Genomic DNA, 13,765 nt, shown 5'->3' on the forward strand with positions numbered 1-13,765 from the left:
CGGTACAGTTATTCTCGCATTTCATTCAATGAAGCTGCAATCTACATACAAGTGTACCTGGACTGCAGGTCTGTAAAAACAAACCTAGGTACAGTCACTCACACAGCAATATGTAGCTGGGTACAGACAGCTGCATCCAAGTGCAGCATATTTCTGAACATTCCTACTTGTGTTACACCTTTAAGAGGTTTGATTGAAGTGGAAGTTGTCTCTTGTTCAACCAGAAGCAGCTATGGAGCTGCCGATAATAATTGAGATCATGGCAAAAGGGGAGGTTAGCTCTTTCACATCATGCCACCTTTCTTCCAAAAACACTCTCTCAGAGTTGTGCTATGCCCACAAAGGAGTTATCTGCAGCAAACTTGCCTCTCCTTGTGTGCCACAGTCCCAGTCAGAACATGCCCCCCCATAGCAGTTTTTAGGCTGCAATCCTAACCACACTTTCTTGAAAGTAAGCCCCATTGAACAAAATAGGATTTACTTCTGAGTAGAACTGGTTAGGATTGTGCCCTTAGGTGAGGGACTTCTACTTTTAAGCATGCCTGTTGCTAACACAAGTAGGTGCATGTCTAGTTCAACCCTTAGTTGAAGTAAGGATGATTATCCTTCAATGTGCCATGTACACATAATAGAGTGAGGTATTCCAGATACCTGTAGGCTCTTCAGGGTATCACATCTCATGGAAAAAACCAATCACCAGGGATTAGAATCACACATTTTTTGATACTGCTGAAATAATTTCCCCCACATACCCACAAGACAATATTTTGGCTCAGAATAGACACAATTAATTGAATAAAGCCATGAAGAAGGTGGCTGCTGAAACAGATCAGATGGATTAGAAAGTAATGTTTTGTTTTAAGGAAAAGAAAACTTGCTATATATTATTTACACATACAACAGCTTTAAAACCTCAGGCCTTTGCCCATTTTGTCTGCCTTGAGAAAAGGCAGTTTGTCTATCCTTGAGAAAAGCAAGTCCATAAAAGTAAGCTACAGCAGGCACCTGTTCCACAGGACCTTCCTCCCCCCAGATTAACGCAAGGGGTGATATAAGGAACAATTCAAGAAATATGCAGTTATGCTGATTTTATATTGATTTAACTATTTCCAGTAGGTGGATCAGAGTTTGTGGCAGACAAGCATAGTTGCTGAAAGAATTTCCTTTCTTGGAGGAAATTGAACCTTTAAGAATTAAGAAAAAATGTTTTAAATATATAGCTTGCTTCTTCTTTACAGACATCTCAAAAATAAGAAGCACATAGTGGGCTGCTGAAGTGAAACATATTTACGTGAAAAATGAGGAGGAAAAATCATGGGGCATGGTGTGGCCAGAGTCCCATTTAGTTTCATTGGGAAACAGAAGTATACTCTTAACTTTGTTATCAAAATCAAAGCGGCTTATGTTTGACCCGGTAGATGGGACTCATTAGCCTGGGAAGGCAGCTCATCTGAGAGAAGGAAAACTCTGATCCCAAACCTCCAAACTGTGGCTACCTGCAGTTATGGAAAAGGCTTCAGGAGTCAACCTCGAGGCAAAATCCGGAGCTGGAGTCCCTGAGGAAGTTCATGGCTGAACATAGTCACATTCTTGCAACTCCTGCGATGCCGCTGGAACCAACCATATTGACTTCTGTCTTTCCATTGGACCATTTCAGCGACATAGAGAGGGGGGATTTGCTGCATGGGTAACAGTCTATCCTCCATATCTACATTACCCAGGCTTCGCGCACTGGAGAGGACACTCTGTTCCAGAACCACTATTCAGAGCGTGATACCAGTCTTCCGAGACTGAAGGATGCCAACACACGTTTGACTAGATCACATACACAGTATCTTTAACAGGTTGAACGAAAAAATATAATTCTTATTATCCACATTTTAGTATTCAGCACACAAATACATTTCAGTATTTGTTATAAAAGAAGAACTTATATGTTTGGTGTTTTTCTTTTACTCTGGGACAAAACATAACACTGTTGTCTTAAGTAGGACTAAACAAAATTCTTAAAACACACGAAGATGCACAGTATGATGTGGGACAGGAGAAAGGAACATTCGGCATCTTGCTAGAACAGAAATTGTGTATTCCTAGGAAAATCTGCACACAAACACACAAATGCATGCCACTGTCAACTTTGTGCATATCCTGACAGCGTGGCAGGCTTTCATCAGAATTCCTCTGTTTCAGTTCTGGATACCATGTGGCAATACCACTTGGGAACAGAGTCAATATACAGTCAACCTTAAGGATTGGTGTAAAAAAAAAACACAAAGAAAAAAGAAAAGGGTTTTGAGCACCTCGACCCTTGAGTTATTAACATTTAGAAAATGACACCACTAGCGTAAGCCAGTTTGAGTTCATGGGATACATAAGGATAGAAATAAAATAAAGGAAAATGTACTGATGCAAAACAACTGCAGCCTTTCAAAAATGTATAAACAAATGCAATGTAGCCTAGTAATTTTTGACATTTTGCCAAGACTATTGCGCTGAAATTGCAAGTGATCATTACCTAATATTGTGCATTATTTCCAATTAATTGCACTTACAGGACTGTATCATAAGGTATTCTTTCTCTTGCTGAAGGAGTCTTCCACCTCTGGAAAAAGTCCTTCTGCAGATACCTGTAATCTTTCAGAAAGGGAAAGTAAACCTTAGAATACAACCCACTGTTTTTTGGTGGTGGGTGAGGGAGGGGGATTGGTTGGCTACTAGGACACTATTGGCACTGAATGAATATTTTGGGAAGGTGGTAGAAGTAACTTGTGAAAGAGAGCCCAAGAATTCACCTATGAAGGTTGACGCTTTGCATTGTTGGTGAAAATCAGTCAGAAGAGGTCTGTAACTTCAGGAAATGGAATAAAACTGCTTCAAGAATAATCCCTTCTGCTTTTGTTACAGCAGTGAACAGTATGAGGTGATCACTGAAATTAGCAGAGAAGAAAATATATAATATATACCTATCCAAATACACTGACACTTGGAAGGGTCTTGTGCAACCTTTGCCTGCCTGCCCTTTTTATGCACCCTTATCTATGCTTGTCTTGAAATAGACCAGTAATACTGGGCTTCCTGGAGAAGGAAAAAATAAAAAACAAGAGAAACAGCTCCATGGTGAGTTCTAGAAAACCCCTACATGAAAATAGATGGAATACACATGGAAATACAATGGCATTTTGTGCTGTTCCCTGTGTGGCTGAGTAACTGAAGGAAATTGCATAATAATTTCAGGTGTGATATCTTTGGCAACATGTTATGAAAGGCGTTGTGCAATGTATGCACAATGTATGTTGTGCACATGTTGCACAAGTGCAAAGCCAAGTCAGGATTCTATTCAGATTTCTATGCGCAAGAAACTTGTGCTGTAACTTTCACATGCACCATTATGCAATGGAAAGATGACTTAGGATACATCATGTTAGGTTGCAGTATTATAGGTTCTTTCAAAAAGAGAGAGTGGTTAAATATTGGCTTGGTTGGGTCTTGTTTTGACCTTTATAATGCCCTCTTGAGAGAAGTTCCTCTAACTTATTAGTTTCATAAAAGCTGCTAAAGGTCAGAAACACAAGGATGGACATATACATGCAATTAGAATGTCAAATGTAGCATAACAGTGCATAACAAATACTTTCTAAGGGGGCAATCCTATCTACAGTCTCCTGGAAGTAAGTTGCTTTTGAGAACTTATGATCAGCAATTCTGACATGTTTGGTATCAGTTGCTCAAGTCTACTTTTTTATTTTACAGTTGTTTGAGACATTGATAGGAGACTAGTTCCAGAGAAGCAGCTATGCGAGTTTGTAGTAGCAAACACAACAAGGAGTCAACTGTGTTTCTAGCTTTGACCTGAATCTTCAGGGTCAACATGAAAGTCATATTCAATAACCTCAATGGATCATCAAAGACACAGATGGATAAATATGGTTCAAAAATATTAGGGTTAATGCTTTCAAAACAGGTTGCTATTGCTGTGCATATGGAAGATAAGGCACAAAGCTTTACATTGCCAGGCTATTAAACTGAAATATCTTCCTTCCATGCGACATCCCTTCATGCTAAACATACCAAGTTCCCTCAAACTTTCCACATAGGGCTTATTCTCCAGATCATCCTAGTTGCTATTATTGGAACATGCTCCAGTTGGGCTACATCTTTTATAAAGTGAGGTGCCCAGAATTGGACACTGTATTCCAGGTAAGGTCTGACCAATGCGGAGTAAAGTGGAACCTCTATTCCTCATGACTTGGAAGCGATACTTCTACTAATGCAAGCTAAAATTGTGTTAGCTTTCCTTGTAGCTGCATCATACTGATGACTCATATTCATCTTGTGATCCACTGCAACTCCAAGATCCATCTCACATGTTGTGCTGCAAAGCCAGGTATCTCCCATTCTATACCTTTGGTTATTTTTGCCTATGTGCATAACCTTGCATTTGTCTCTGTTGGACTTTATCTTACGGAGACTTAAATTCAATGGGACTTATTTCTGAATAGCCATGCACAGCAAAGCTGTGCTGTTCAACATCTGCAATTAAAACCTACAAATAAAGTTACCATTATGGATGGCAAGTGGATCCAAAAGTTACTTTGGATCCATTGCATCCAAACACAAAGCAGAAAATGTTCTCATCATGTGATATTTTCCATGCATATTTATCAGCAGAGGAAAAAAAACATATCTTGATTTAAAGTCATGCCTGAAAACTAAATCTCTCAAATTGTAACAAAAGTGACATGGCATAATATTTACAACAATAGCATCAAAATCTGAACAGCTGATTTGAGCCACTGTATTGCTTGCTTTATGGATCATTTGTGGGGTTAAACACTGACATTTATTTCCTGCTCTTTGTCCAAGTAGATCCATTTCTGAATCCAGAAGAATATAAATAAGGAAAGTTGTAGGCACAGCTCACCATGGAAAAAGAAAGCACAATGCAATTTGGGACACAAATCCACAGGAAAAATTAGGTTTACAGATTTTTCTCTTGGTTGCTTTAGCCATTTTAAGCAACTGATACGTATTCTTTATGTTGACAGCATAGTAGCAAGAAATTCAACCAGAGAGACAATTTGCCATATTTTCATTCAGGGTCAATATAATTAGATGTGCCTGCCATTTTGGGGTTGCATGAAGTTGACATTACCATGTCCTACAAATTAGTCTAGATTTTATTCCAATTTCATTAAAATAGCCTCCTTCAAAAACTACATCATCTAGTTATATTGTACTAATAAAAGCAAAAATGAAACAGTGCAAAATGAACAGACATTTTAGAAGTCTAAATACTTGATGTCTAGAGGGGCAGTGTTTCAGTCTTCATTCTTTGACAACTCAAACTTCTGTCTCCTACTTGCACCCTACCAAAACATAAGGTGTCCATTTGCAAAATGACATCCCAAGCTGGGCAATGCACATATTCATAGAAAAAGTTGTAAAGTTTCACAGCATACACTTTAGGTCAGCTTGTTAAGGATAGATTTTACTTCTTGAACAAGCTCTGGCAACTATTGCATCAAGATGGCAGCCACTGCCACTTCAAAATACAAACTGGAGCAAAAGCTCCACTACAGTGTTGTTAAAATACCACTAACTCCTTCAAGATTATTTTCAGTACTTGACCGATGATTAGCATGTCCGAACCTTTGCTGAGTTTGTTCACTCTCCTCCAAAAGAGCCCTTCTTGGTTTTTCCCAAGTGAAACATTCAAGTGATATTTAAGATAGCACACCCACACACACTTAGAAAGAGAGAGAGTGCAAGCGAGCAACCAAGTAAAAATGGCTGCACATTAGTTGATTGCTTATTTCCGTTTGCACACTGAGGTACAAAGTGAGTAGTGCTGATGCTGTTCCCAGTGTGCTCTACAGTGATGGTAGACTTAAGTGTTTTTAACACTTCAGAGATTAGGAGCAATAATTGAAGTGAGCCAAATGGACAGTCCCTGGTCTTATTTGAACAACTGACACCATTGTTTTGGGTACACCAAAGTGCCTTAAAGAATAGTAAACAAAAGCAGGAATGTTGATTCCATTGCCATATAAGTACCAAAGGAAGTAGGGAGGTTGCTCACTCACAATTTATTTGTAAAAAAGATACTGATATACTACTTTTTATTCCAACCTACCATCAAAAAGTAATAAAGCAGTTTATATAGCAAAAGAGCAACAGAAAAAAATGAAGCAAGAAAAAGAGCAGCTCTGCATCTCTTCGGCAAGGAGCTCAATGGTACAGAACCAGTTTTTCAGGCAGGAGGTTCCAAGTCCAGGCCAAGATGAGCAGAGAAAGTCCAGAAACTCAAGAGGACGCTACCAGTCATTGTGGATAACAATGAGCTAGAGAAACCCGCTGCCCAATTCAATACAAGGTAGCTTCTTATGTCTCTGAAAAATCTATCCAGCTGTACAAGCCTTACAATACACGTTAAGCCCAACAGGACTAGGTAGAGACTTTGAGCCTTGCAATTATACCAGATGCTAAAGGCAGCCCCTACTGATCGAGAATATAGTATTAGTTCTAGGCCTTAAGATGTCACTAACAGCCCAGTCCTGTGCATGTTTGTTCAGAATTAAGCTCCCTTACTTTCTCTTACTCCGTAGTAAGCGCGTATAGGATTGCAGCTCGCTCACAAACTGAAACGACGTTGTTTCAATGCTGTCAAGATTTTTACGCCATGCCAATTCTGCTACCTACTGATGGAGCACTTAACTGTTTAAAAAGCCATGAGTGCTGCCTCTGTTACCTTGACATATTTAACAATAACATTTGCTCACTTTTTATGATTAATATAAGGTCTCGTTCTGGGGGTATGCAATTCTGGTGCCGTGTTCTAAAATGTTTCACTGTATTGCTTCTTAATCTTAGACAGGCATGTCACGGAGCAAGAAGACTTCGCTTGCAGAGAAACATTCTATGTTGGGTGTGTAATGTGCTGAAGACGTTCAAGAATAAACAAAGTGTTGCTAATGTGAAACACGAAGCCAGCTGTCAAATAGGTAGTCAACAGTGAAAAAGCTCCAATACAAGTAAAATTACTTTTGCCTCTCTAAGATGACAAGATTCTTCAATGTGGGATTCTCTCACTTAGAAGCAGCCAAGTTCTGTCACATAATGTTCACATCATATTGGTTTTACAAATCAATAGTGTCAAAAATGCTTTCATGTTGGCCCACTGAAAGCAGCAAAAGGAGTGATTGATCAGGACCAGTAATAAGGCATCTTATTTTCATATAAAGCAAATTTGTGGGAATCAAATGCTTGATAGATTGATTCTGAAGTTTTCAGGCAGTGAACTGAATGGGCTGTCAGAGTGGGCTGTGCTGCTATGATCCAGCTACCCCCCACTCACACACACATAGCACACAATGTAAACATCTGTGTTGGATGTGTGTGATGCTCAAATTTGGGCACACAAAATGTATTGAAATCCATTAAAGCCAAGCCTTGTTTCTGCCATCAAGGTCCTGCTTTCTGGCCTGTTACTAACAGCAATATGCTTAGTTAGTATCTTAGCAGGGCCTTTTGAGTGATGGCTTATGATGGGACAAGCTAGTTAATCTTTGAGCAGGAACAAAGCTCTTCGTGGTTCCTCATTGCTATGCAACTCAAACGCCAGAGAAATTGAGGACCCCTTGCTAGCTGTTTTTTATTAAATGAATTGAAAATCTTTTTTTTTAATTGTTCAGGAAAGCTCTCTCTTTTTAAGCACTGTTTACTGTATGTTTGTTAGCTGAATTGACTGCTTTTACTGTTTGCTGCTTTTACATTGTTTTATGCTGTTTTGACAATTTAATTTTTTATTGCATTTTATTGTGTTTGTTATTTGCAATACCTATTGTGAGACGCTTTGAGTTTTAGGAAAACCAGGATGATGGTGACAACGGAGGATGATGACGATGACGACAAACAACAATTTAAATTTATTAATTCAGGGACTTCCAAACTCTGGCCAGGGAGCTGGATCTGGGGTTTGGACTAACCCATTCTACCCATGAGTGGAGCTTATCATTCCACTGTGTTGCCGCTTGATTTTCAGTGAGATCAGGTGACAAGGCACTCTGGGCAGTCATGTCTGCCCGGACATCCTGTTGCGCAGTTTTCTGGGATGCCAGGCAACAGATGTGACTGACCAGAGTATCCCTATCACCCAATCTCACTGAAAGTTACATGGCAACATGGCCAAACAGTAAGCTCCAGTCTGAACGGGGACTGGTTTTTCCGTACACAGCAGTTGTAAGTTTGGGAACTGCTGTATTAATTAATTAATTAATGGGAAGATTTCAAGAGTTCACTGTGTATACCATAGAAAGTCACTATATTCAGCTTCTAAAAAGAACAGGAAATAAGCTACTGACTGTATTACCATGTTTTAGGGCAGTAGCAAACAAGTGAAATGAGAAAGTTGGTATATTCCTTTTGGGAATGTTACTGGGGGGAAAAATGATTAAGCCACAAAAATTTGGTGGATACTACAAAAAGTGCTAAGAAATGTGTTTTATTATATCCTATGCTGTGTGAAAATGACTGTTTTCTGGGTCCAGGATACCTGTGCATCTGCTGGCAAGATGCTTTGGAACCAAGTATACTTATGGACCACAGCTGCAAATATCACAGGTTTTATTACATTTGTGACCAAAGTACAATTATTGCTGACATTTGAGGTTTAGGGCTGAAATCTTGCAAAGGTCAACCTGAACAGTGAAGTAATAATCCCTGGGAACATTTCTTAAAAGTTGAAAGGGGACTCCTCCAGGCACAGAGTAGATCATGATCAGCAGATTGTGGCTCCACTATACATTACTAGCCAAACTCAGGACCAAAGTGATCAGATATCATCTGTGACAAATGTTGTGGTTATTGCATTATTTGAACAAGTGATTTAAACTAACACTTGCTGGAATAGTTGCTATGTCTTGGAAATCAGAGAGAAATTAAGTTTTATGATGTGTTGTATTTTACAGTCAATTTTAAACGCTTTTTATTTTAAATTTAAATATCCCATTAAATACATTTGCTAGAGGAGATACATTTAAGCACATCCAAGCGCTGAAGCATGCCCAGTGAAATTTTCCCCATCTCAGAAAGACGGATACCCTTATATTTGTTTCTTGCAGTGAAGTTGAGTTGCCTCCCCTAAAGGACCATTGTGCTTCAAGGTCAATTTTATGGCAACACAATCAAGATTTTATCTTAAGGAAGGTTAAGGGGATAAAACTGCATGGAATGAGATTAGGCTAGAGTAAAACTTTTGTCCCAAAAAAGTATTCTATTACATTTATATCCTGTGGAATTCAAGGCAGCATCCCCAAGCTATCTCCTGTCCAGAAACACAATCTGCTTAGCTACAGTCAAAGGGGTTGCATCATGTGACCCTCAGTTTGTGCCCTAGGGCTCAAGTCACAGTTTCTTACCTAGCTCAGGGTGTTAAAATGAGGTGCCTCATGGACAGCTGGTATAGACGTACCACCTAAATAGTGATAAATGCAAGGGGGGGAAGCACTTTGTAGAAGTGAAGGGTTCTTTGTTAAATCTGTACAGGCTCTGAGTAAGAAGACAAGAGTTCTCTCTCTTGTTCCTGCTTTTTTGCTATTAGGCCTGTTTATGCAACAGACAACAGTGACTCTAGATCACATACAATGGGCTCAAAACAATAACAAAGTACATTATACCTGTTGTGGCATCTGGGTCAGAATAAAGGGCAATCAGGAGGATGCAGATCAATTAGTAACAGCAAAATACGCACATAAGGATCAAATTACAAGGAAGTAAGACAAATGCAGAATGCCACCTAGTAAAGATAAATGGCAAGCATCAAAGCTGGCTCATCCCTGCAGCAGACAATGTGGCTACTGTCAAGCAGCAGGGAGCAGCAAACAGACTCAGGATGCCCTTCACCCCAAAGAGTCACCACCTTCCTCCCACCCACAGCAGGCAGCGCCACTCTGATCCTCTTCGCCACTTCTTACCTTGCTCCTTCCTTACGTGAGTTCTTTAAAAAAAAATCAGCAAGTGCATTTCCAAAGGATTGTGGAAGGAAGGAACAAGGTGCAGGGGCAGGGAAGGTAATCAACCACTATGACTCTACACACACACAAAATGGTGAAAGTGTGATGATTTCTATGGCTCAGTGTTCCACACTTCCTATTTTGTTGAAAAGAATGGCATGAGAATGAGCAACATGGAGGTAGGGGGTGGGATCACTGCCTTTGGCATAGGTTTCTGGTGGTGGGTTGGGAGTAGAAGATCACCTCAGGCCATACCTGGGAAGAACTACATTGGACATGGGGCAAGACTGGATGAAAATCATGTATGCAATGGTTCCAAAGATGGTAACAGCACAAGATCAGTGGAAAAGCCAAAATGTCAAGACATCCCCACTTCTCAGAGCTCTAATGGAGAGCCACCATTAGCTAGAGGTGTTCTCAAACTTTTTTATTTTTTCACAGATTTTGTTTCCCCCCTCCCCGAAGGAGGAAAAGTGCAGAAAGTGGTGTTATGTGTTTTTACTCCAAGGGTGTATTTTTATACATTATAATTGCTTTAAAAGTATACTAGGTAGGTCAGTGATTTTCAGCCTTTTTCATCTCACAGCACACTGGCAAGGCACTAAAATGGTCAAGGCACACCATCAGTTTTTTGACAATTGACAAGGCACACTGTGCTGTCAATGGGGGGCTCACATACCCCAATGGTCCTATTGGTAAATGATCCTCTCCTAAATTCCTACAACACACCTAGGGATCATTTGCGGCACGCTGGTGTGCCACAGTACAGCGACTGAAAATGGCTGAGGTAGGTCATATAAATGGTTTGATGTCAGCAGTCATTGGTTGAGTCATTATCATGAAACTCCTTCTTGTCCTGTCGAGCCCCTTAATTTTTTTTATTTTTGCAGAATTGGTGTGTGGTGTTTTTTTTAAAAAAAAACACCAAAATGAGAAGTGCCGACAGTGGTGTTATGTGGTTTTACTGCTTTATCATTGCAGAATCATGCCTCTAATCATGGCACATTGGAAGTAATAGCTTTCAAGCAGATATGGAGGCACATTGGAACGAATAGCTTTCAAGCAGAAACCTCCATGGAACCCCTTAGCTACCATTTCAGGCAGGTTCCAATTTATTTGTTTATTACAGTTATACTCCAATATGTCTTTGATGGTGCACTAAAGGCAATGTATTGGATGTGTTTTCCAGGTGGCCTCTCATCAAGGCACTGATCAGATCTAAACCTGCTTAGCTTCCCAGAAAGTTGCTGCTTGGTATGCCTTCAGACTTCACAGAAAATGACCTTGTACAGAACAGTCACATAAACATGAAGAGCTTCCTAAAGTTATCAAATATAAAAATATAGCATTCGGTGTGTACCCCTTCAGATACCAAATTTAAATACGTTTTTGGAAAAATTAAAATACATCTATAGTATATTTTGTTTGTTCAATTTAACTTCTGATTAATAACATCCTTTGCTTTCAGAACTTTGCATATCTATCACATTTACTGTAGAAGTGCTACCATGATCTGTATTTAAGAAAATACTTAATTTTTATATATAGCAAGTGAGGCAAGTTCACCTATGTAAGCTTATACTCTTAAAAAACCTTGCCTGTTATTTTCATCTTGTTGTAATGAACTTCAACTCTAGACACCAAGGGGAAGGGGAGAGATTTATATTTAGTTGTCAAGAGACACTTGACCATCTAGAAACATTTGATCATAACAATCCTAAGAAATTATATTATCAGAATCATGCAGAATTCAATGAAGCAAAATATAAAATTAAGCTCAGAATACCAGAACATCTTCAAAAAATACCACTTTGTTGTTTTGCAGATATGAGAACATACTTTAGGAAAAAACTTGAAACACAGAGAATCACTGGTTAATGCAAATAAGACAACAAAGAAAGAAAAAAAATAATGAGTGAGATGATGGGACAAAGCTGTAAGACATGTCAATTCTTTTAATTAAAAACATATGTAGCAGACATGGTGCTAATGAGCCAATAAACTCAAGAGGCCATATTTACTATTCTTGCTTGATTCCAGTGCCCTTAACAACCAAACTGAACTGTTCTAACTTACATTGGATGAAACAGAATGCTTTACTTCTTTAAATGCCAGAACTGTCTAGCACTATGGTGGAAGATGATGTAGAACTTGAGCTGATGAAGTTGCTCAGGGTCACACAGCCAAGCTTGGTTCTGAACTCAGTTATTCCATATCCAAGACCTATCTGTTAAAACACACTCGGTACTCTGACTATCAATTTTTTTCATACCATCAGACTTGTACACAGAATTCTCATTATGAAACACTTCAAACATACCTGGAAGTAGTTCATAAATGCTATCGTCTATTGGGTCTGTGATAGTTTGCGTTGAAGGTATATCATTTTCCTCAATGTCATCATAGTCTTCCTCCTCTGGAATAATTTCAGACGTCATATCTGTTAACAAGAATGCAGTAAGAGGTTTACAACAGGTATCCACCCAACACACACACACACACACACACGTTTGCTATACTATAGTAGGAAATCCGTAGGAGAACAAACATTCAGTACTTGATGTTGATAAGACTACTACTATCACTTTTATTATTATTAAACCAGCACTTTAAGTAGAGTGGGCAAAACTTACTCTCTGCACCACTGAAAATTTTACAAATGGCAAGAAGCTTAACAGCAGCTTTTTCACATGGTTACTTGAAAGTAAGTCTGAGAATCTTGAGAATCTGAGAATATTGGAAATCTTATTTCCAAATAAGTGTACACACTCTCTCACACTCATTCCAGAAAGTAACCTGAAAAATGGGGAAAAGCAGCATAGGTTCTGTGATAAACAGAAATCTATTAAAGTGCTATAAAGCTTTTTTATTTTTAGCATGCATCACAAAGATTACCTTGTAATACGAATCGAAGTCTCTGCACCCATTCCTCCGCTTCTTTGGGAGTCGCCGCTGTAAACTGTTTAGAAACTTGATTTTATTACTGGTCGGTTATGAAAATTTTAAAAAAAATACAGCCAGCACGATATTAGTAATGAAAAGAAAGTAGCATTCTTGTCACTTCCTTCAAGGCATGATTAGTTATTCTTTACATGTCTTCTGGTACTTTTCTTGCAAGGATGCTTCTTATAATGTACAGTTAATTTTGACAAATTTACGTAATTGAAGCCGAGGATGATGGATTTGGAACTCTGATCAGCAGCTGGCAGCTGTGCAGAAAAAAAAAGGAGCTGCTTCTCTTCATCAATGTCAGAAGCAGGACTGATGAACAAAATTCGCCCTTGACAATTAGAAGACACCCATGAATTTCTTTAGACTGCTGGGTACAGTTTTCTTAAAAATGTTCTTGTCAGATTCCAACACAGTACCTGACAACTTAATTAACTGGCTTTCAACCGCAATCTCAGATATTTAAAACTTATTAAACTTACATCCCACATTGATGCCTAGCTGATAGATCTTGAATCACACAGCTGATATGCGCTGTTACTTTGATTTTTTTTTTCTCCCAGTCCTCTAAGCAATACAATACATATTTAACATTTGGGGATTTAAAAAAATCTGTATGATTCAATTCTTTTACAAATATAATTCATCCAAGAAATCAGGCAGACCTATTAGATAATAGATACTCAAATATAAGCAGTCAAGTAGACCAATAGATTAAGCAGAAATTACATATTGGTTGTTCTTATCCAAAGAAGATAGTATGAGAACTTAATCTGATATTTTTAAATAAAGTCTATTATAAGCAT

At 38.8% G+C, this 13,765-nt stretch overlaps 1 protein-coding gene across 1 annotated transcript in view; it reads right to left on the bottom strand.

Annotated features, from left to right (window-relative positions):
- Nucleotides 1-13,765, bottom strand: part of SKAP2 (src kinase associated phosphoprotein 2) — a 138,926-nt gene that overhangs the window by 33,069 nt on the left and 92,092 nt on the right. The window contains exons 8-9 of the mRNA XM_066630952.1: nt 12,906-12,969; nt 12,331-12,450 (exon numbers count right to left, since the gene is read on the bottom strand). Of these exons, the coding sequence (XP_066487049.1) occupies nt 12,331-12,450; nt 12,906-12,969 (184 nt within the window). The remainder of the gene's footprint in view (nt 1-12,330; nt 12,451-12,905; nt 12,970-13,765) is intronic.

The sequence above is a fragment of the Tiliqua scincoides genome, chromosome 5 (genome assembly GCF_035046505.1).
Source record: "Tiliqua scincoides isolate rTilSci1 chromosome 5, rTilSci1.hap2, whole genome shotgun sequence".
Lineage (NCBI taxonomy): Eukaryota > Metazoa > Chordata > Lepidosauria > Squamata > Scincidae > Tiliqua > Tiliqua scincoides.